The sequence below is a fragment of the Notolepis coatsorum genome (assembly GCF_963971535.1).
Source record: "Notolepis coatsorum genome assembly, chromosome: 2".
NCBI classification, from domain to species: domain Eukaryota; kingdom Metazoa; phylum Chordata; class Actinopteri; order Aulopiformes; family Paralepididae; genus Notolepis; species Notolepis coatsorum.
In genome coordinates, this window is record NC_140166.1 from 27897539 (window position 1) to 27918795 (window position 21257).

At 41.3% G+C, this 21257-nt stretch overlaps 1 protein-coding gene across 3 annotated transcripts in view; it reads left to right on the forward strand.

Annotated features, from left to right (window-relative positions):
* The window catches only part of smarca2 (SWI/SNF related BAF chromatin remodeling complex subunit ATPase 2), a 188643-nt gene that overhangs the window by 45203 nt on the left and 122183 nt on the right, over positions 1-21257 (forward strand). For all 3 annotated transcript variants that reach the window (XM_084308943.1, XM_084308938.1, XM_084308939.1), the window contains 4 exons: positions 7216-7342; positions 8672-8845; positions 10140-10313; positions 15704-15877. In XM_084308943.1, coding sequence (XP_084165069.1) covers positions 7216-7342; positions 8672-8845; positions 10140-10313; positions 15704-15877 — 649 coding nt within the window. The remainder of the gene's footprint in view (positions 1-7215; positions 7343-8671; positions 8846-10139; positions 10314-15703; positions 15878-21257) is intronic.

A 21257-nucleotide genomic window follows, 5' to 3' on the forward strand; every position in this document is an offset into this window, starting at 1 on the left:
CAGCCGCATTTTGCACGAGTTGAAGATTTTTGATGCTTGAATTAGGTAGGCCTGAAAAAAGTGCATTACAGTAGTCCAGACGTGATGAGACAAAAGCATGAATCAGGGTTTCAGCATCAGCCAGAGTTAAAATGGGGCGTATTTTTGCGATATTACGAAGATGGAAGAATGCAATTTTGGTGACATTTTTTATATGTGCATTAAATGAGAGGGAGGAATAAAAAATGACTCCGAGGTTTTTTATGGTGGAGCTCTGGGATACATGACAGGTATCAAAGTTGAGGGAGATGTCCTGAAACAGGCCTCTGTGGTTTGGGGGGCCAACAATTAACATCTCAGTTTTATCTGCATTAAGGAGTAGAAAGTTTTGCGACATCCATTTTTTGACGGCAAGCAAGCAGGACTCAAGGTTTTGTAGTTGGGAGGAATCATTTGGCTTAATAGGTATATATAATTGGGTGTCATCAGCGTAAAAATGAAAGTTTATGCCAAATTTGCGTATGATATCGGGGGGTAGCATGTAAATCGAAAATAGCAAAGGGCCCAGGACAGAGCCTTGTGGGACACCACATTGCACTGGGAGGGTCTCAGATGTTAAATCATTATAGACCACGCAGTGTGTTCTATCAGTTAAATAGGATTTAAACCAAGCTAGTGCGAGACCCCGAATGCCAACATGATTCTCAAGCCGACCTAGAAGAATCGAGTGATCGATAGTGTCAAAGGCTGCACTGAGATCAAGCAATAAGAGCACAGAAGTAAGGTTTGAGTCAAGAGAGAGCAGTAAGTCATTTGTGACTTTGGTAACCGCCGTTTCGGTGGAGTGTAAGGCTCTAAAGCCAGATTGAAATGATTCATTAAGATTATTGTTTGATAAATGGTCAGTAAGTTGCGTTGCGACGATCCGTTCTAACACTTTGGATAGGAATGGAAGATTGGAGATAGGTCTGTAATTTTTCAAGATTAGAGGGTCGAGATTCGGTTTTTTAAGTAGTGGTTTAATGACGGCTTATTTAAAGGCCAGGGGCACCACGCCAGTAGACAAAGAGGTGTTGAAGATATTGAGTAGGGCAGGGCCTAGAGTTGGGAAGAGTTTTTTGATGAGAGTTGCTGGGAGAGGGTCAAACAGACAGGTTGAAGGTTTAGCCGCGCCAACCAGTTTAGAGAGGGCACTAAGTGAGACGTTTTCAAGGCAGCATAGCGTATGACTGGAATCAAAGTCAGGGGGAATGCCCGTCAAAGGTTGGGAGGGACTCTGATTGTTGAGTAAAGCAACAATTTCATCTCTAATGAGGTCAATTTTCTTGGTAAAAAATTTCATGAATTCGTTAGCCGAGAACGCATGGTTTAGGGCACTTTGTTGTTTCTGCGTAAGTTTTGCAACTGTGTCAAACAGAAACTTTGAGTTGTTTTTGTTTTCATTTATGAGCCTGGAAAAATAAGAGGTTTTGGCAAGTGAGAGTGCCTTTTTGTAGTTACGTAAACTATCATTCCAGGAGTAGTGTTTTAAAGTTTATGCTGTGTTTGATCGGGAGCCAGTGGAGGGAGTGGAGGACAGGCGTGATGTGTTCGCGGGACTGGGTGTTAGTGAGGAGGCGGGTGGCTGAATTTTGGACCATTTGCAGTTTATGGAGGGAGCGGGAGGTGATACCAGTGAGGAGGGAGTTGCAGTAGTCCAGGCGGGAGGAGATGAAGGCGTGAATGAGGGATTCAGCAGCGGGGGGGGAGAGGCAGTGACGGATTTTTGCGATGTTGCGGAGGTGAAAGTAGGATATTTTTACGATGGAGCGGACGTGGGGGTCAAAAGAGAGGGTGGGGTCAAGGAGGACACCAAGGTTTCGGACTAGGGGGGAGGGGGTGATGGTGGAGTCGTTGATGGTGAGTGTGATGGTCCGGATCTGGTGAGGATGGTTTTGGTGCCAATGATGAGAAGTTCAGTCTTGTCACTGTTCAGTTTGAGGAAGTTGTGAGTCATCCAAGTTTGGAGTTCGTTGATGCAGGATTCGATGTGACTGAGGGGTGGGCTGTGGGGGGATTGTGTACTGATGTAGATTTGGGTGTCGTCAGCGTAGCAGTGGAAGTTGAGGTGGTATTTACGGATGATGTGACCAAGGGGGAGAATGTAGCAGATGAAGAGCAGGGGGCCAAGGACTGAGCCTTGGGGGACCCCCTGTGTGACTGGGGAGGGGGAGGAGGTGTGGCCGGAGAGGGAGATGAATTGGTGTCTGTCTGTGAGGTAGGAGGAGAACCAGCCAAGTGCTGTGCCCTCAACACCCAGTTGGTGCAGCCTTTGGAGGAGGATGGAGTGACACACTGTGTCAAAGGCTGCACTGAGATCGAGTAGGATCAGGATGTTGAGGGCACCGGAGTCAGCGGAGATGAGGAGGTCGTTGATGACCTTAACCAGTGCAGTTTCGGTGCTGTGAGCGGGACGGAAGCCAGACTGAAGGGGTTCATAGAGGGTGTTGGACTGGAGATGGGAGTGGAGTTGGGAGGCAGCAATGCGTTCCAGTGTTTTAGAGAAAAAAGGAAGATTGGATATGGGGCGGTAGTTGGAGAGGCTGGATGGGTCAAGAGTGGGTTTTTTGAGGACAGGGGTGACAGCGGCGAGTTTATAGGGGGAGGGGACGTGGCCTAGGGATAGTGACTGGTTGAAAAGGCCGGTGAGGTGGGGGATGAGAGCAGGGAGGCAGGCTTTGGTGAGAGTAGGGGGTCAAGGGAGCAGGTAGTGGTCTTGGAGGTGGTCATGAGGTCCATGATGAAGGAGGAGTCGACTGGGGCGAAGGCAGTAAAAGGGGTGGGAGGGATGGAGTCAGGTGGGTGAAACATTTTGGTGGGGGGGGGGGGGGGGGGGGGCGAGGGTGGGGGAATTGGCGATGCGGGCAGTCAGTGAGCTGTTGATTAGAGCTATTTTATTATTGAAGAAGAGGAGAAACGAGTTGCAGAGGTCAGGGGAGGAGAGTGAGTTATTGTCCGGGGGTTGTAGGAGTTTCTTGACAGAGGAGAAGAGGGTCCGGGGGTTGCGGTTGCTGCTGTTGATGATGGTGGAGTAGTGGGCAGATTTGGCAGCTTGGAGTGCATCATGGTAGGAGGAGACGTGCTGTTTGTGGAGGTCGGCGTGGATGGTGAGGTGGGTTTTTTTATAGAGGCGTTCTAATTGACGGCCGGTCTGCTTCATGGAGCGGAGTTCCGGAGTGTACCAGGGGGAGGAGGTGGTGAATGAGACAGTGATGGTTTTCAGGGGTGCCAGTGAGTCGAGGGAGTCAGAGAGAGTAGAGTTGAGGAGGAGGGCATAGTCGTCGGGGTTAGAGAGGGCGGAGTCAGGGGGAAAGGCAGAGGATATGGACTGAGACAGTGTGAGAGGGTCAATGGATTTTATGTTACGGAAAGAGATGGTGCGTTTATTGGAGTGGTGGGGTGGGGGAAGGGGAGCAGCGAAAAGGATGCAGTAGTGGTCAGAGAGTGGAGAGAGTACTATAGTGCCTACTCTAATTCATCTAAATTCTGGAAGGTGGGAATAGCTAATAGTAGCAATCCACCTGCCTCTTTACCTTCTCAGGTCAAATTTGATTACTGTTTATTGTATGATCAATGTGAAATTTGCTCTGCCTTTAATTACCATTTTGCTGCAGCTGGCCACCTTTTTGAGGATGAGGATCTTGGATTCCATCCTACAAATATTGATAACATGTTTACTGAGCAGGTTCATGTACCTACTCCTAATCTTGCATCCCAGTTTTCCCTTTGTTCTGTGTCTCCCATGGTGGTGCTTGGAGCTCACCAAGCCATTGATCCTAAGAAATCCACTGGTGAAGATCATTTGGATCCTTTCTTTCTTCAGCTCTCTGCTCTATTCATTGTAGAGCAAATAATTTATAGTCTTAATCTGTCTATTTATTCTGGTGTAGTTCCTAGTGTTTGAATTGAATTGAATTGAATTGAAATTGAATTGAATTGAAATTGAATTGAAAACCTTTATTTATCCCCGAGGGGAGATTAAGATGTCCTTTACAGCATAAGCAGCGTAACAGCAATTTAAAAACAGCAATTAAAAAACAGTTTATACATAACATACATGTGTTAAAAACAAGATGGACAAGTACACGGGGATAAAAATAGCTAAAATAGGACTAAAAAGAGCTAAAAAAAAGTGGTGAAAAAGAAACAAGTCTGCTATGTAAATTTTTTATAGATCTTTCGAAGGCTTTTGAATAGATTATTATTATTATTATTATTATTATTATTATTATTATTATTATTATTATTATTATTATTATTATTATTATTATTATTATTATTATTATTATTATTATTATTATTATTATTATTATTGGCCTAGATGGAAATGCTTGTAACTGGTTTAAAAATTATTTATCTGATAGATTTCAATGTGTAAAATCAGGGTGTGTCCAATCTGGGTTTTTGCCGATAATAAAAGGTCTTCCACAGGGGTACATTTTAGGTCCTGTGCTTTTTACTATTTATAATAATGATATTGTTACCTCAGTTAGTGCTTGTCAAATTAATCTTTATGCTGATGATACCATTTTGTATTGTGTTGCTGACTGTGGAATTAGCTATTAAAAAGTGCAACTTTTTGTTTAATGCCATACAAGATGCACTTATTAAACTTAAGTTAGCACTTGAGAACAAAACAAAATCCATATTGTTCTCTAGAACCAGAAACCTTGACCATAATACTCAGCATATATATAACTGCAGTGAATGGTTCTATTATTGAGAGAGTATAAATATCTCAGCATCTGACTTGATGAGAAATATACATTTAGATACTACGTCAGAAAAGAGGCTTCTTCAAACCAGTTTCCCAATGTTTAGAGAAAGAGGATTGTTGAAGCGGTTTTCTTATACGTTTTGGACTATGGGGATGTAGTCTACAGACATGCTTCTGCTTCTACTCTTAAATCTTTAGACACATCTATCATTCTGCTCTCAGACTTATTACTGGTGATAGCTGTGACACTCACCATTGTTTTCTGTATGATAAGGTTGGTTGGCCCTCTCTTGCAGGTCTCTTGTTTATTTTCAGCTCTTGTTGGTAAGCAACTCCCTTACAATATTTGATAGATTTTATTTGTATTTAATTTTTTTATTAATAACCACCATTGTATATAATTTTGTAATTGCTTTTCCTGTTTCTTATTTTAATATTTTTCTTTCATGCTAATTACTTGTTTTTATCAATGAAACCTCAGTGTCCCTCAAGTTTAAATACAGGTTGAATGAAAGTCCATTGTGGTGGTGTACAGATCAACATCCAAAGATGTATGGACCTGTGACAGTGTGAAGGGTGTTTTGTAGTGATGCACGATATATCGGCCACCGATATAATATCGGCCAATATGGCAGTTTTTTTTTTACACATCGGTATCGGTCCGATATCAAGATAGGGCCGATATGGGCCGATATTAATTTCTTTTTATTTTTTTTATACATGTTTTGGCCTTAAATAGTTTCAAATTATCTGTCATTTCTGAAAATAAGTTACAAAAGTAAGAAAATAGCTCTTTATTTGATTATCATAAAAAAGTGTTTTCTATACAGAGATATCGACATCGGTAAATATCGGTATCGGCCAGAACAGCAATATTAATATCTGTTATCGGTATCGGCCACAATTTTCACATCGGTGCATCACTAGTGTTTTGTAACGTCAGCTAAAAAAAATACACCTACAAACACAACATGTATTAACACTTTAACTGCCAGAAGACGAGTTTAGGCGTCCTTCCCCGCCATGCTCAAGTTGCCGAAGACGCCGTAACTCGTCTTTGATATCAATATTTCAAAAATCTGTGATCGGATTCATATTTCCCATCCGCTGGCCTGAGACCCACCAAAAAGCCCCACTGAACCCTCTAGCGGTTCAAGAGTGCCATCTGGTGGCCGATCGGCGCAATCGCCAAAGAGGAAGTTACTTGGACGATGTGCTGCTCACCCATATTACTTCCGGGCACTCGCTATAGGTTCCGGCACTCTAGCTCGTCACAATACATAGCGATCCGTTGCCAATAACTCGATAAACAACATGATTTGGACGTATATACTATTATACAAGCTGGAAATGGACCGGGTATTCAAACATCCCATAATAGGAAAATGTATACTCCACGCTCATCGCCCAACGGCGCGAGGAAGATACGGTAAGATTCAGCGTTATTTTTCAATGTCTCCTATACTAACTGATCTGATGAACATTTGACCCACATTAGATGAATGGTATAACGCTGCCCACGGAATTATAAACGCCCCCTCGCCCATCCGGTCAACATCAGATGATGTGTAGTAACTTCCAGAAGTCCGTCCAGTTGGATTTTTTTTATATCGCGCCGATTGCTATCAAACTGTATTTGATCATCAATATAATGCATTTGGGGCTATAAATCACGTTCTGGAGAAAGCTGCAGAAAGAGATGAAAACATACTTATACTTTAGATCATATTTTAGTATGAATATGTGAATGAAAAAGTTTAACGTTCATACACCCTGAACAATACATATAGGACCTTGAATGGGCCCTAATAATGGCAATTTAGCAATAGAATTTAAAAAGAATATAGCCCTGCAAAGAAGGGGAACTTATCCATAGACAAATAGAGCTGGCAACCTATGGTATATCATGAATTTAGCCTTAGGCAATCAAAGTGTTAAAGACGATCTCTGTTATTAACCTCTTAACAGCCCTGCACATTTAGCATAAAACGCCTGTCAATTGCATACTGAAAGTAAATTAAACACTATTCTGGACTATTTCCTCTTTTGAAAGAAAACACTCTGAATCTTCTTCCACAACAGGAAGAATCTTCTAAGAGACTAAATGCAGTTCCCGTTCAAAAGGTGGCCGTTCGGGAACTGGTCCATTGTTGGGCCCTTGGTATTGCTGCTTCCAACTCTCTCTGGAACTGCTCGTCCAATCAAGTCGACACTGCACTCCGTTGGGTCCTCAGCACCCGCCAAGTGTGAAGTCATTCAGATAAACGGTTCTTGAGAAGGACGAAGGAGAGCCATACAGACCGACAGACGAGAGATTCCTTCCATTTTAATTAGGTGCAGTCCAGTACAACTGATCAGTGTTGTAGTCCGAATCCGAGTCATCGGTGCTCAAGTCCAAGTCGAGTCACGTGTCCTGCAAATTAGTCCTGGACTCGAGTACTACAACACTGCAACTGATCGCCCTTGTGGCTGTTTCTCAGGCTGCAGGCTCGGATCGTCCATCGTATCCAGGAGCTGGAGAGCCTGCCCGGGTCCCTGCCTTCAGACCTGAGGACCAAAGCCACAGTGGAGCTCAAGGCACTCCGTCTGCTCAACTTCCAGCGCCAGGTACTGTATGCTACAGCAACATGAGCCAAGGCTCTCCTTCTGTTTTCACTAAATATGTCATCTTGCTCTCTGTATGTTTTTATAATTAGGATCCTCATTACGTTTCTAACTTCAGTGGCAAAAAACAAGTATTGAGACCATTACTTGAAAGTTTTTTTATTTTATTTTTTATATATAACAGTGAAATGAGCATTTTTTGAACAGAAGATGGAGCATGATGCAAAGGTCCAGTCAGTGAGTCAGACAATGCTTATATAAGTGATGATGCATAATAGAGAAGTGTTATGATAATTCCTCCTATATATATATATATATATATATATATATATATATATATATATATATATATATATATATATATATATTCAGCATTCTTGTACATGCTATAATACAGTTATATGCAGGTGTATGAGTAGGTATATAGGAGGATTATATGCATGTATATTCAGACATTATATATACCGGTAAATATATTATGTGTATATACAGCACTGTTGTACATGTTATCATACAGAGTATATGGGTAGACTATAGTATGAGGTGGGTAGTTAATATTATTATGATTACTATGAATACAGTGTAGGGCAGTTGTACAGTGAAAGCACTAGGCAGGTAATTGAGTAGGCAACAGAGTTCAGAGCTTCAGGTCAGACAGAGCTGCAGGTACCTAACTAGAGCTCCAGGTACCTAACTAGAGCTAACCAGTGCCATGGTTAAAATTAAGAGCTATTATTACATGGCGTTTTAACATTCGCTGAAGCTTGATTGTGATTGGTCAATAGCGCTCGTCAGAGGTCTGTTATTACTCTATAACGGACCTCTGCCGAGCAATAATGACCGCTGTTCGCAGCTGTAGTAATCAAGCCCACTGACACACACTGCATCAGTGCAGCCAATCAGACACACCTGCCGGCTGCCGGCGAAGCTGCCGGCGATGACAGCGTGGAGCGACAGAACGGAACTGCGTCTGCATTTGATCTCGTCTTGTCGATGGTGTAAAATGAATTAGGTATATTGTTAGTAAGTTAGCCATGTAATAAGCGGGATAATGTATAGCCTATACTCGGTCATTGTTGCAAAATAATTGACCTTCACTGACGTTTAGAACACCTCGGCGGGCACCTCGGTATTCTAAACTCTGTCAGTCAATTATTTTGCGACAATGACCTCGTAGCTATACATTATCCCTTACATAATTCATCAGATAAATGGCATGTGGAATGTAAACATTTCATTTTTTAGCTCTCATAAACCTTGGTGTCATGTACACAGAAAGTGTGTGTTTGTTGTTGTGTTGAGGTGAAGACGGTCTGTCCTCTGTCGTCCCAGCTGAGGCAGGACGTGGTGGCATGCATGAGACGGGACACCACCCTGGAAACGGCGCTCAACTCCAAGGCCTACAAGCGCACCAAGAAACAGACACTGAGGGAGGCGCGCATGACAGAGAAGCTGGAGAAACAGCAGAAGATTGAGCAGGAGAAGAAACGCAGGCAGAAGCACCAGGTAATAAATGATAAACCCTGTTATACTGTAATACTAAGAAACACTGGCAGAAGCACCAGGTAATAAGAGAAACCCAATGGAAAAACATGCACAGCAGATCGCTGACGCTGTCGCGTCCCTGACGAAGACGGGCAGGAGCACTTGGATTGGTCCCCGGGCGCGGTACCTCGCCGACGCCCTGTCTGCTCCGGGCTGCCCTTGAGGGGGAAGGACGACGGGATGGGTTAAGCGCAGACCTCAATCACATCGGCGACCCTGAAAAAGACAATGCGTGTGTGTGTGTGTGTATATTCCTGTGTCTGTGTGCCGCCCATTGCATGTCCCATGTCGTTGCATGCCGAATAAAGACGTCTCTAAAGAGGTCCTGCATTATTATTATTATTGTATCCATGAGCAGATAATGATCAACTATATCAAAAGCCTTAGACAGATCTATAAAAAGGGCGGCACAGTGTTTTCTTAAATCTATAGCAGAAACAATATTATCTGTCTTTATTACATGGCGTTTTCACATTCGCCGAAATGCTTGCTTGTGATTGGTCAATAGCGCTCCGTTACCCCTAGCAGCGGTCAATTATCACACAATAATGACCGCTGTGCGCAGCTGTTCGCAATCAAGCCCACAATAATGACCGCTGTGCGCAGCTGTTCGCAATCAAGCCCACTGACATCAGTGCTGCCGGGGAGCCTGCCGGCGATGACAGGGGGCGGAGCGACGAGCGGAGCCAGAAGCCCAGAACCAGTGTTGCGAGTCGATGTAAAATGAATTAGGTATATTGTTAGTAAGTTAGCCATGTAATAAGCGGGATAATGTATAGCTATACTCGATCATTGTCGCAAAATAATTGACCTTCACTGACGTTTAAAACACCTCGCCGAGGCGGCTCGGTATTTTAAACTTTGTGTCGGTCAATTATTTTGCGACAATGACCTCGTTGCGACAATGACAATGCCCGGAGAGACAATCTTTAAGTTTAAAATAGATTCCATAATTTTGGCCAAACAAGACAACCTACATATTGGTCTATAATTACCGGTATTAGGATCACTCTTAACTCCACCCTTATGCAATGGAAGGACTTGCGCTGATTTCCAAACCCTAGGAACTACACCAGAAGACGCACGCACACACACACGCACGCACACACACACACACACACACACACACACACACACACACACACACACACACACACACACACACACACACACACATACACACACACACATACAAGTGAAGTTCTTGGTATAAAGGTTTATTTTGACTTACTTACTTTCCCCACTTGTGTTCCAGGAGTACCTAAACAGTATCCTCCAACATGCCAAGGACTTCAGAGAGTACCACCGCTCCATCTCAGGGAAGATGCAGAAGCTCACCAAAGCGGTGGCCACCTGGCACACCAACACGGAGCGCGAGCAGAAGAAGGAGACGGAGAGGATAGAGAAGGAGAGGATGCGGAGACTCATGGTACGGTGCCCCATTGTTTTCCAAGAGCCAAGAGACCTAACTTTAGTCATCGATACAGCGATATATTGTGATATTATATCAATACAGTGATGCAGAAGATCGATATACAAAAAAAAAAAAAAAAAAAAAAAAAAATATATATATATATATATATATATATATATATATATATATATATAATAAAATGTGCTTGACAATCCTATTTTACTGCAATGAAAATGATTGGGATGAGGTGAACAGACTGAAAACATCTTCTTATTAGATAAAACAGATGATGTGTATATATATATATATACCGTACTTTTCGCACTATAAGCCGCACCTGACTATAAGCCGCAGCAGCTAAATTAAATGATGTGTACATATATAAGCCGCACTGGACTATAAGCCGCATGTGTTTTAATGTTTAATTACCATAGTAAGGAGTGGAGCCTGCGGCTTAATTTGACTCAACGCGGGAAACCTCACCCGGCCCGGACACGGAAAGGATTGACAGATTGATTGCTCTTTCTCGATTCTGTGAGTGGTGGTGCATGGCCGTTCTTATATTGAGCTTTAAGTTCCCACCTCTACAGAGAATGACTCCCATTGGGACACAATACTGTTGGACAAATAACATTAACTCATTTACAAGTTGTATTAAGTTTAGCAAATAAGGGAACAGATAAATAACATTTCAATGCAGTAAAAAAAGCAATATTTCGATTTTCAGGTTTTGTCCACATATAAGCCGCACCGTTATATAAGCCGCAGGGTCGAAAAATGGGGGAAAAAGCCGTGGCTTATAGTCCGAAAAGTACGGTATATATACCATATATATATATTAGTGCTGTCAATCGATTAAAATATTTAACTCGATTAATCACATGATTGTCCATAGTTAACTCGCGATTAATCGCAAATTAATCGCATTTTTTTATTAAATTTTTTTTTATACCATAAACAGATCTTTTTCAAGTTCAAAGTTTTAATACTCTTATCAACATGCGAGTCAACAAATGCTTGCTTTATGCAGCCATTTAACACAAAAGGATGACCCTCATGCATTGCAAATTTGCATCAAATTCAAAACAGAGTGATGCACAAAATAACTTAAAAGAAAATAATAATTTAAAACAATGAATAAAGTGTGCATGAAATAATAGGGGAAAGAAAACATTAGGAACTTGTTACATTCACCCACACAAGGGCTGAGTAATCACACCCCCCCCTCTCTCTCTCACACACACACTCTCCCAGCTCTCCTCTCTTGCCCCTTCCTCATCTCTCTCACCCCCCTCTCTCTCTATATATCTCACACACACACACACACACACACACACACACACACACACACACACACACACACACACACATACACACACATCACACACACACACGCACACTTCAGAAACAAACATAGAGCATAGAATGAAAGCATCAATAATACACCTGAGTGAAGTCTAGTAAAAAAAAAATAATTACATTTTTTATTTTATTTTATTATTTTTTTTAAAGTTAATTGTGAGTTAAAAAAATGTGTTGCATTAATAGAATCAGGCGATAACGCGTTAATACCGCGTTAACTTTGACAGCCTTAATATATATATATATACATTGGAGATGTTAAAGGTTTCAGTAGGGGACATCGTTTGCAAATTAAATCGCAATATCGTGACTAGTATCGTGATATTATCGCATCGTGGGGCCTCTGGTGATTCACACCCCTACTTAACTTACTGGACTCTTCAGTAGGAACAGACAGGTGTTTGGCCATTTCCTCTTACTCGGGAGGTTTTCTAAGAAACAGTTCACCCCGAAATGAAAATTCATCACAAGTCATTATCTCCTCAGCCCCATGTCAGTGAAACATCTCATAACACATTTAACCTCTTAACTCATTCAGTGCCAGAGTCCCGTTGTAGCAATGCCACGCTTTAAAGATAGGAGTGCGTTACCTTGTTTGTAGAGCTATATTCTATATTATAGCTATGGATACAATACAAATGGATACTATACAACAAGTATAGTTTTAGAGTGGTCTGGGGTAATTCCCGAAAGGCTGAGTTATAGCCTTATATGTGAATTCTACTATAAGCGTTGCCGTTTCTTGCATGGACACACTACTATTCCCAAACAAAATGTATATAATAGGTATTATGTTTCATCATGAATGCATGAAAGGGGGGGGGGGTCGTTTCTGATTATTTGATTGCCAGTAACGGCATTCGTATTGAACACTAAAAACGCTGATCAGCTGGAGGATCGGTATAATAACATTGCACGATCAAGCTAGAATTGACGTCAGATAGTCCCTACCTGTGATCGGGAGTATTCCAAAAATAATATTCCAATTGTTTGATCGCCATCTGGTCCATCCGATGTCCATTTGGTCCACGACATAACCCACCACAACATATAGATCGGGGGCATTTGGTGCACTTCAATGCAACCGGGAGAACCGCTCAACTCGCCCGACCCAGATAACTGCGCCCGGAGACATTTGAGTGTAACACAGGGCAAGATATAAGGTTTCAAAGGGTGCTCGATACCGCCGTCTAGCTGGATGCGGCCGGTATTGCACTTTGGTGATCTCAGACTCATTCCCTATGGTAACACCAAGGTCCCTGGATGAATAATGAATACAAATATAAAAAAAAAGGGAAAAACTATCAAAACCCGAGATATCTCGGGTCTGGCGTCCAAAGCATGGCGAGTTAACACGACTTATCTCGGGTCTGGCGTCCAATGAGTTAACAGGCAGGCAGAAAAGTGTCCATTTCTTTTTTTACTTGAACTTGAGGACTGCATACTTTTTTTGCTTAGCTTTATACTTATAGCACATGCATGAGCCTGGTCTCTTTTGAAAGATAACATTCTGAAGTTACTAATGCAAAAAAGGATAATCACTTTTAGTAAATAGAGTAACAGAGGTTTGAACTTGAGTTGAACTTGTGTACTAAAATGTTTCTTTAGTGGTTGCAAGATACCATATCCATTATTCCAGCATAGAGGTATGAGCTGGAAAACACTGCGGTTCCATAGCCTGAAGTCTTATGTAGTACAGGTCCAAATCTTATAAATATACGTTCAGAAATTAGTCTTTGAGAGAGGTTTTAGTAAACCGTGTTCCAAAATCAATTTCTTCCATCCACCGCCGTGCATTTCTTTTTTATTATATATATTTTTTTTATAATTTTTTAAACAAACACATATACATAAACATGACAACATAAAATTAGATATACAAGCATTAATTAACAGTGCACATCCAATGAAATTACTATTTAAATAAATGTAATATACAAGGTATACACCTAATACTTGCTATCTAATACCCTATACATATATGCTCTCTCTCGCTTCCCCCCCCCGGGCCCCCCCCTTGGATAATCCATCCATCATCATTCGCTCCTAACCAGGCACTACCATTCAAATGCTAGTTTTTATTCTCTCCACCACTTCTAACCACCTTGTAATTTTGGATTCACTGAGACCCAAAATTCTTGCTGTAGATATTTCTAGATAAATCACTTCGAGATATGTAAGAATCCAGACCTTCCGGCACATTTTTTCCGGTTGAAACCATTGTGATGCTATCAGCTTTTTAGCCACTGTGATACCAGATAAAACCAATCTCTTTAGCTGTATAGGGACTGCAAACTCGAAAAACATCATTCAACAGTAATACAGAGGGGTGTACAGGTATATTCAGAGTTAAGAGATTTGATAATTGCTGGGTCACTTCTTTCCAGAATATCTTAACACTTTAACTGCCGGGAAACGCTTTACAGCGTCATTCCCGGCCATGCTCAAGTTGCCGAAGGACGCTGTACAGCGTCTTTAATATCAATATTTCAAAAATCTGTGATCGGATTCATATTTCCCCTCCGCTGGCCTGAGATCCACCAGGAGGACCCACTGAGCTCTCTGGCGGTTCAGGAGCGCCATCTGGTGGCCGATCGGCGCAATCGCCAAACAGGAAGTGCTGTGGAGGTTGTGCTGGTCGGCCATATTACTTCCGGGCACTCGGTTTGGCTGCCGGCACTCTGGCTCGTCACAATATATAGCGATCCATTGCCAATAACTCGATAAACAACATGATTTGGACGTATATAGTATTATACAAGCTGGAAATGGTTCATCAGGATAAACATCCCATAATCGAAAACGGTCTACACCACGCTGATCGTCCAACGGCGCGAGGAAGATCTGGTAAGATTCAGCGTTATTTTTGATCGTGTTCCATATAAACTGTTATGATGAACATATGACCCACACTAGATGAATGATATAACGCTGCCCACGGAATTATAAACGATCCCCCGCCCATCCGGTCATCATCAGATCATACGTAGATCATTCTAGAAGTACGTCCAATTGAAATTTTTTATATCGCCCCGATTGCCATCAAACTGCATTTCATCAATATAATGCATTTGGGGCTATAGATCACGTTCTGGAGAAAGCTGCAGAAAGAGATGAAAACATACTTATACATTAGACCATACTTTACTATGAATATGTGAATGGAAAAGTTTAACGTTGCTACACAATGAACAATACATATAGGACTTTGAATGGGCCCTAATAATGGCAATGTAGCAATAGAATTTAAAAAGTTATAGCCATGCAAAGAAGGGGTACTTCTCCATAGACAAATAGAGCCGGCAACCTATGGTATATAATGAATTTAACCCATGGCACCCAAAGTGTTAACTGGTGGGCAATCCCAGTACATGTGCATAAATGTACCCTCATCCCCATTTGTACATAAGGAGCATCTGGAGTCTTGTTTAAGACCCATTCTGTTCAGTCTTATAGGAGTCAGGTATGTCCTATGAATATAGTTAAGATTGATTTGTTGATGGTCCCGGTTACGTGACGCAAGTCGAACATTTGCCCAGGCTTCTTGCCAATCAAAATTTATTTCCAGGTCTGGTATATCCCTCCTCCAGATTGAGTCTAGGTGGAGGATTTCATACGAGGACGTTAGTAATTGATGATAAAAATCTGATACAAAACCTCTCGATGTCTCTCTTTCATAGAAGAATTTGTGGTATCTGTGGTGTTCAATTGGTATCCTTAATGGGACACCATGAGCCTTCAAACAACAATAACTGTGCATAAAAATAATATGTGGAACTGGTGAGATTAAATTTCTTGTGTATTTCCTCATAACTACAAAAACCCTGTTTGTTGAAAACATCTCTGCTTTCACCTACTTCCTATATTTACACCCATTGCATACATTAAGATTACATAAAACATTTATCTATAGCACCTTTAATATTTCTCCCAAACTGGTATAATAGTACTCCCTTTTATATGTTCTTACTCTTAAGTATAAAACACCAGAAAGCATCATTTGTATCCCTTTAATGACACTACTGTTTCCACCCCGCTCCTAGGCTGAGGATGAGGAGGGCTACCGTAAGCTGATTGACCAGAAGAAGGACAAGCGCCTGGCCTACTTGCTGCAGCAGACTGACGAGTACGTGGCCAACCTCACCAACCTGGTGTACGAGCACAAGGCTGCACAGGCCGCTGAGGAGAAGAAGAAGAAAAAGAAGAAGAAGAAGAAGGTGAGAGAACTGTGATTGTGGAAGGTTGTTTTGGCATCGGGTCCATTTTTCCCCGCCCCTACCTTTATTTACCCAGGGAAGATTAGCTGAACTGAAGCACCTATGCTCTTTATTTACCCAGGGAAGATTAGCTGCACTGAAGCACCTATGCTCTTTATTTACCCAGGGAAGATTAGCTGAACTGAAGCACCTATGCTCTTTATTTACCCAGGGAAGATTAGCTGCACTGAAGCACCTATGCTCTTTATTTACCCAGGGAAGATTAGCTGAACTGAAGCACCTATGCTCTTTATTTACCCAGGGAAGATTAGCTGCACTGAAGCACCTATGCTCTTTATTTACCCAGGGAAGATTAGCTGCACTGAAGCACCTACAGTATGCTCTTTATTTACCCAGGGAAGATTAGCTGAACTGAAGCACCTATGCTCTTTATTTACCCAGGGAAGATTAGCTGAACTGAAGCACCTATGCTCTTTATTTACCCAGGGAAGATTAGCTGAACTGAAGCACCTATGCCTGGGGTTCCCAATAAATGTTCTGCCCGGTCCATTTTAGTGTTGTCACGATACTGGAATTTCGACTTCGATACGATACCTTGAAAAGTATCGATACTTCGATACCATTTCGATACCAAAAAAAAATAAAAAATATATATATATTTATAATATAAATATATATATTTTTTTAAACAAATTTAGCTTTGTTGCTGGTTGATTCTCCTCAGCTTCTCTCTGGTACTATAAGATAAGATACATATAACACTTTTAAAACCCTTTGTTTATCTTTGAGAGAGAGAGAGAGAGAGAGAGAGAGAGAGAGAGAGAGAGAGAGAGAGAGAGAGAGAGAGAGAGAGAGAGAGAGAGAGAGAGAGAGAGAGAGAGAGAGAGAGAGAGAGAGAGAGAGAGAGAGAGAGAGAGAGAGAGAGAGAGAGAGAGAAGAGAGAGAGAGAGAGAGAGAGAGAGAGAGAGAGAGAGAGAGAGAGAGAGAGAGAGAGAGAGAGAGAGAGAGAGAGAGAGAGAGAGAGAGAGAGAGAGAGAGAGAGGGGCTGCTGGAGATTTGAGGTCTACTGAGCGCCTTTCTTATGACCCGAAAACATTGTTATTTGGACACTTCATGGCGGGGGTAACGTTGTGTCAGGTTACATTTTCAACAACATTGCTGCTAATTGGACACTTCATGGAGGCGGGGTAACGTTGTGTCGAGTTCATGCGTGTACTAGTGTAGGATGGGCTCCGCTCGACCTAACGTTGGAAACGGGGTAGTTGTGTCGAGTTCATGCGTGTACTGGTGTAGTGTGGGTGGGCTCGGCTTGACGTTACTCCGTTTCCATGAAGTAATTATAAATGTGGCCAGCTAGCTAGCATAAGCTAACGGAGGAACGACAGCTAACGTTAGCTAATAATAGCTTTGTTTACAAACTGAAGACACGGCTCCCGGCTGTGAGGGGAGGAGGCTGCAGCAGCTTGTGTCTGTTGCCGGTCTCTGAGGAGGAGGAGGAGGCGGAAGGGCAAGCGTGCTCTGGCAGCGTGTCTGTCTGTCAACAACTTGCAGGAGCAAGCCAGCTGGTATCGGTACTGCAGAAAGTATCGATACTTCGGGAAATGAGTATCGAAACCATTTTAAATATTCAGTATCGATATGTATTGATATTTCGATATTTTTGACAACACTAGTCCATTTATAGGATTCAAATGACTTGGCGGGCCAACTCCAACCCCCTCACCCCTCCCTCATTCAAAATGCAGACATAGGCTACATGAGAAGAACAGAGTTTATTTTGAACAGCTTGTCATTTCAGTTGCATGAAATGCAAGTCCAAATGTAACAATCAATAACAATTTGAGTTTTTTTTTATATATAAAGGAGCATCAAATTTGCGCAATTATAACCTACGGCTGGAAACAGGCAGGCAGAAAAGTGGCCATTTTTGTATTTGAACTTGAGGACTGCATACTTTTTTTGCAAAGCTTAGCTTTATACTTTATCCTTATAGCACATGCATGAGCCTGGTTTCTTTTGAAACATAACATTCTGAAAAAAGGATAATCACTTTTAGTGCTAATTAAATAGAGTAACAGAGGTCTTAACTTGAGTTGAACTTGAACTTGTGTACTCACATTTTTCTTTTGTGGTTGCAAGATTCAATATTCCAACATAGAGGTATGAGTTGGAAAACACTGGGTCCATAGCCCGAAGTCTTATGTAGTACAGAAATGGATCTTTGAGAGACGTTTTAGTAAAACCGACACACAAAAAAAGCTTTCCATCCATTTCCTTATCCACTGCCATGTGTTCTGAAGTCTGAGTCACTTTTCGTTTTCGCTCGTCAACTTTCGCCTACTTCCTATATTTGCACCCCCCCATGCGGGGTATTGTTGGCGTACACTCGTTGGCTACAACGCTGACCAATCATTTTCGCCATCAGCAGTGATTGGTCAGTTCTGGAGCGTATACAGTCCGGGTGGTCATCATGACGTGCAGTGCGTAAAAAGATGCTCTCCTGACATATCGTCATGTAACTCAAGAACCGAGGCACGGATTTGGTTGAGTGAGGTGGCGTTCGAACGGCAACAAATTAGGGCTGTCACTAACGACTATTTTTGTTATCGATTAATCAGTTGATTGTTTTATCGATTAGTCTATTAATCATTAACCATTAATTTACCAGAAAAATCTATTTCAATTGAATATTTCAAAATGTTTAATGGGTATATCCTCATCCTTTTTAGCTTTTAGATTAAAAAAACTACCAGCCAGAGAGATTATTATCGGCCATAAATAGCTTTTTAGTATATTTCTATGAATTATTATATGTATTGTGTGTCATCTCTCCACTCCACGCTATGGTAGTGCTTGTGCCAGTACAGGAGATACGATTAAAATGTATTTTTTATATATAGGCTATATACATATTTAAATCAATATCTTCCTTTTGAATGAAATAGGCTCAGGAATCTGCTTGTCCTCTGCAAAAGCATGCAATTGGTCCACTGATGGATACATCTTGATATTTGTCTAGTCTAGTGTGTTCATTAGATGGGTGAAATCCTCTTTCAGTGCCTCTGTGCCTGTTTTCATAGGCAGTTAGCTAGAGCCATATGAAATCCGTTTTATTTTTTTCCAAATTCCATTTTATTTTTTTCCAAATTCCGTTTTTTTCGTTTTAATATTCCAGAATTCTGTATTTTGCTTTGTACGCTCATTTTACCATCAGAAATAGTGTCTAATAAGTGGGAATGAATAAATGTCCACAATTTAATAAGATATAACAGTCCATTCGATGGGCATGGGATTCGAATATGAAAAAATAAATGAATAAAAATTAAAAAAATGATATATATATATATTTTTGCAAAATCAACTCTGCCTCTCATTGTTAACTACAACAAGCAACGCTGTTTGTTATTTAAGATGAGGTCGGACTCGGCACTGACAGATTTGTGTTCATTGTGCTGCTTTTATAAAGCCTCAAATGACGGCTTATAATATTTCATGAAAGCAAAGTGTTTTGTTTGTCTAAGATTTAAAAAGGTTTAAACTTTACAGCACTGATAAAGTTGAACAAAGTGCTGTACAAGTCCCACAACATAAAAAAAAAAAAAGTAAAAAAAAAAAAAAAAAAAATTATAGTTGATTCCATTTTTATTGCTCAATTCCGCGATTCCGTCCGCGATTCCGTGATCGCGGATTCCATATGGCTCTACAGTTAGCCTCTGATATGCGTGCCATTAGCGTTAGCCACGCTTCTAGGCCTCTTTTTCTTTTGGAAAGAATGATTAAAAAAAATAGCTAATGAGGTGATATATTTAATCATCAACTATCAAGTTTGTTTTTATAGTGTACATTTTGGCTACTTCATTGATCATCATCATTGAACGTACATAGAGAAAGAGAGAGGGAGAGAGAGACCCCCCCCCCCTTTGCTCACTATTGGAACTCCATGAAACTGATTGTATTGAGAACGGAACGGAGGCAACCGTTCCTAATGAGAAAATGCCATAGGTCGACGAATCGTGACAGCCCTAGTTGAAAGATTCTAAACATTCTGTGAAAAGTTGACAGTTGGTCAAACTACACCTCAACTGAGAAATAGTTCCTTTACTGATCATTTGAAAATCGCTACATTAGCTCATAAAACAAGTACCTTTGACACAGAAAAATATATTAGACAGATTAATGTTGCTGTATAGTTTGTTTATACTTCAGAACTATTGAGACACCTGGGAGGAACAGTGCTGTTGACAGCGGGGACAGCAGCTTACTTGTTAGCAGTAGCAGCTAGGGGTGGGAATCGCCAGAGACCTCACGATACGATACTATCGCGATACTTGCGCCACGATACGATAGTATCGCGATACTAAATATATCGCGATACGCTGAACATATTGCGATGTTATTTCTTTTTAAAATAATTTTTTTTTGCTCAAATTTAATTTATTACCTTTTCTCAACTGCAAAGGAAAACTTTGTCAACATGTTTTATCTAATAAAATAAAGTTCAGTCTGTTCATCTCACTTCAATCATTTTTGTTGCAGAACATGGTATTTTCTCAAGTAGACTAATGTAAACACTGTAATCTGTGTTGCATGTACCTGACGAACTGAACTGTTTGTATTACAGTCATAGTCCATGTGTGTGTGTGGACTACTGTACTATTACAGGTATTGAAATGAACAATGCAACTTCCTTATACAAAATCTTTTTTTTTCTTTTCTTTTTAATAATTAAATATCGATACTTGGCGTCCCTGTATCGATACAGTATCGCCACGCAAAGTATTGCGATACTACTACGTATCGATTTTTTCCCCCACCCCTGGTAGCAGCTAACGTTAGTTTAAATGCTTTTTATATATATATAAAACATGTTAAAGACGCATTTATTGGACCCGTTGCTCGCAGAGTTTACATAGAAACAGCGAGACTCCCAAGAGGAATTATCACAGGCTATAGAACGCAGGGCTGAAGAGCTACCAAGCTGCTTCTAAACTGTAAAGTGTGGGTATCAGCCAGGCTCAGCCCCTCGCTTCCAGCTGGAGCGAAATACGGAAGTTATGCGACTCTCGAGTCCTGGCTCTAGGCAGAATCACGAATAGTGGTCTAACAGAAGTTAATTCTATTTTGAACGTGATTCACTGTGCATTAGTTAGATTACACGTTGCACATCTTATGACTATGAACGTCTGCCATTTCCACCGCAAAAGGCCCATTTAAAAATACGACGTGTCGATCATGAATGTGCAAATCAAAAAAAATTACTCGTTGACCAGGTCGATGAATCGTGACAGCCCTACAACAAATAGATGTCTCGAACGGTATATTATATGTTCTGCGAAAAATGCAGCCCCGAGCCGGTAGACGCTCGCAAAGTGCCGTGACT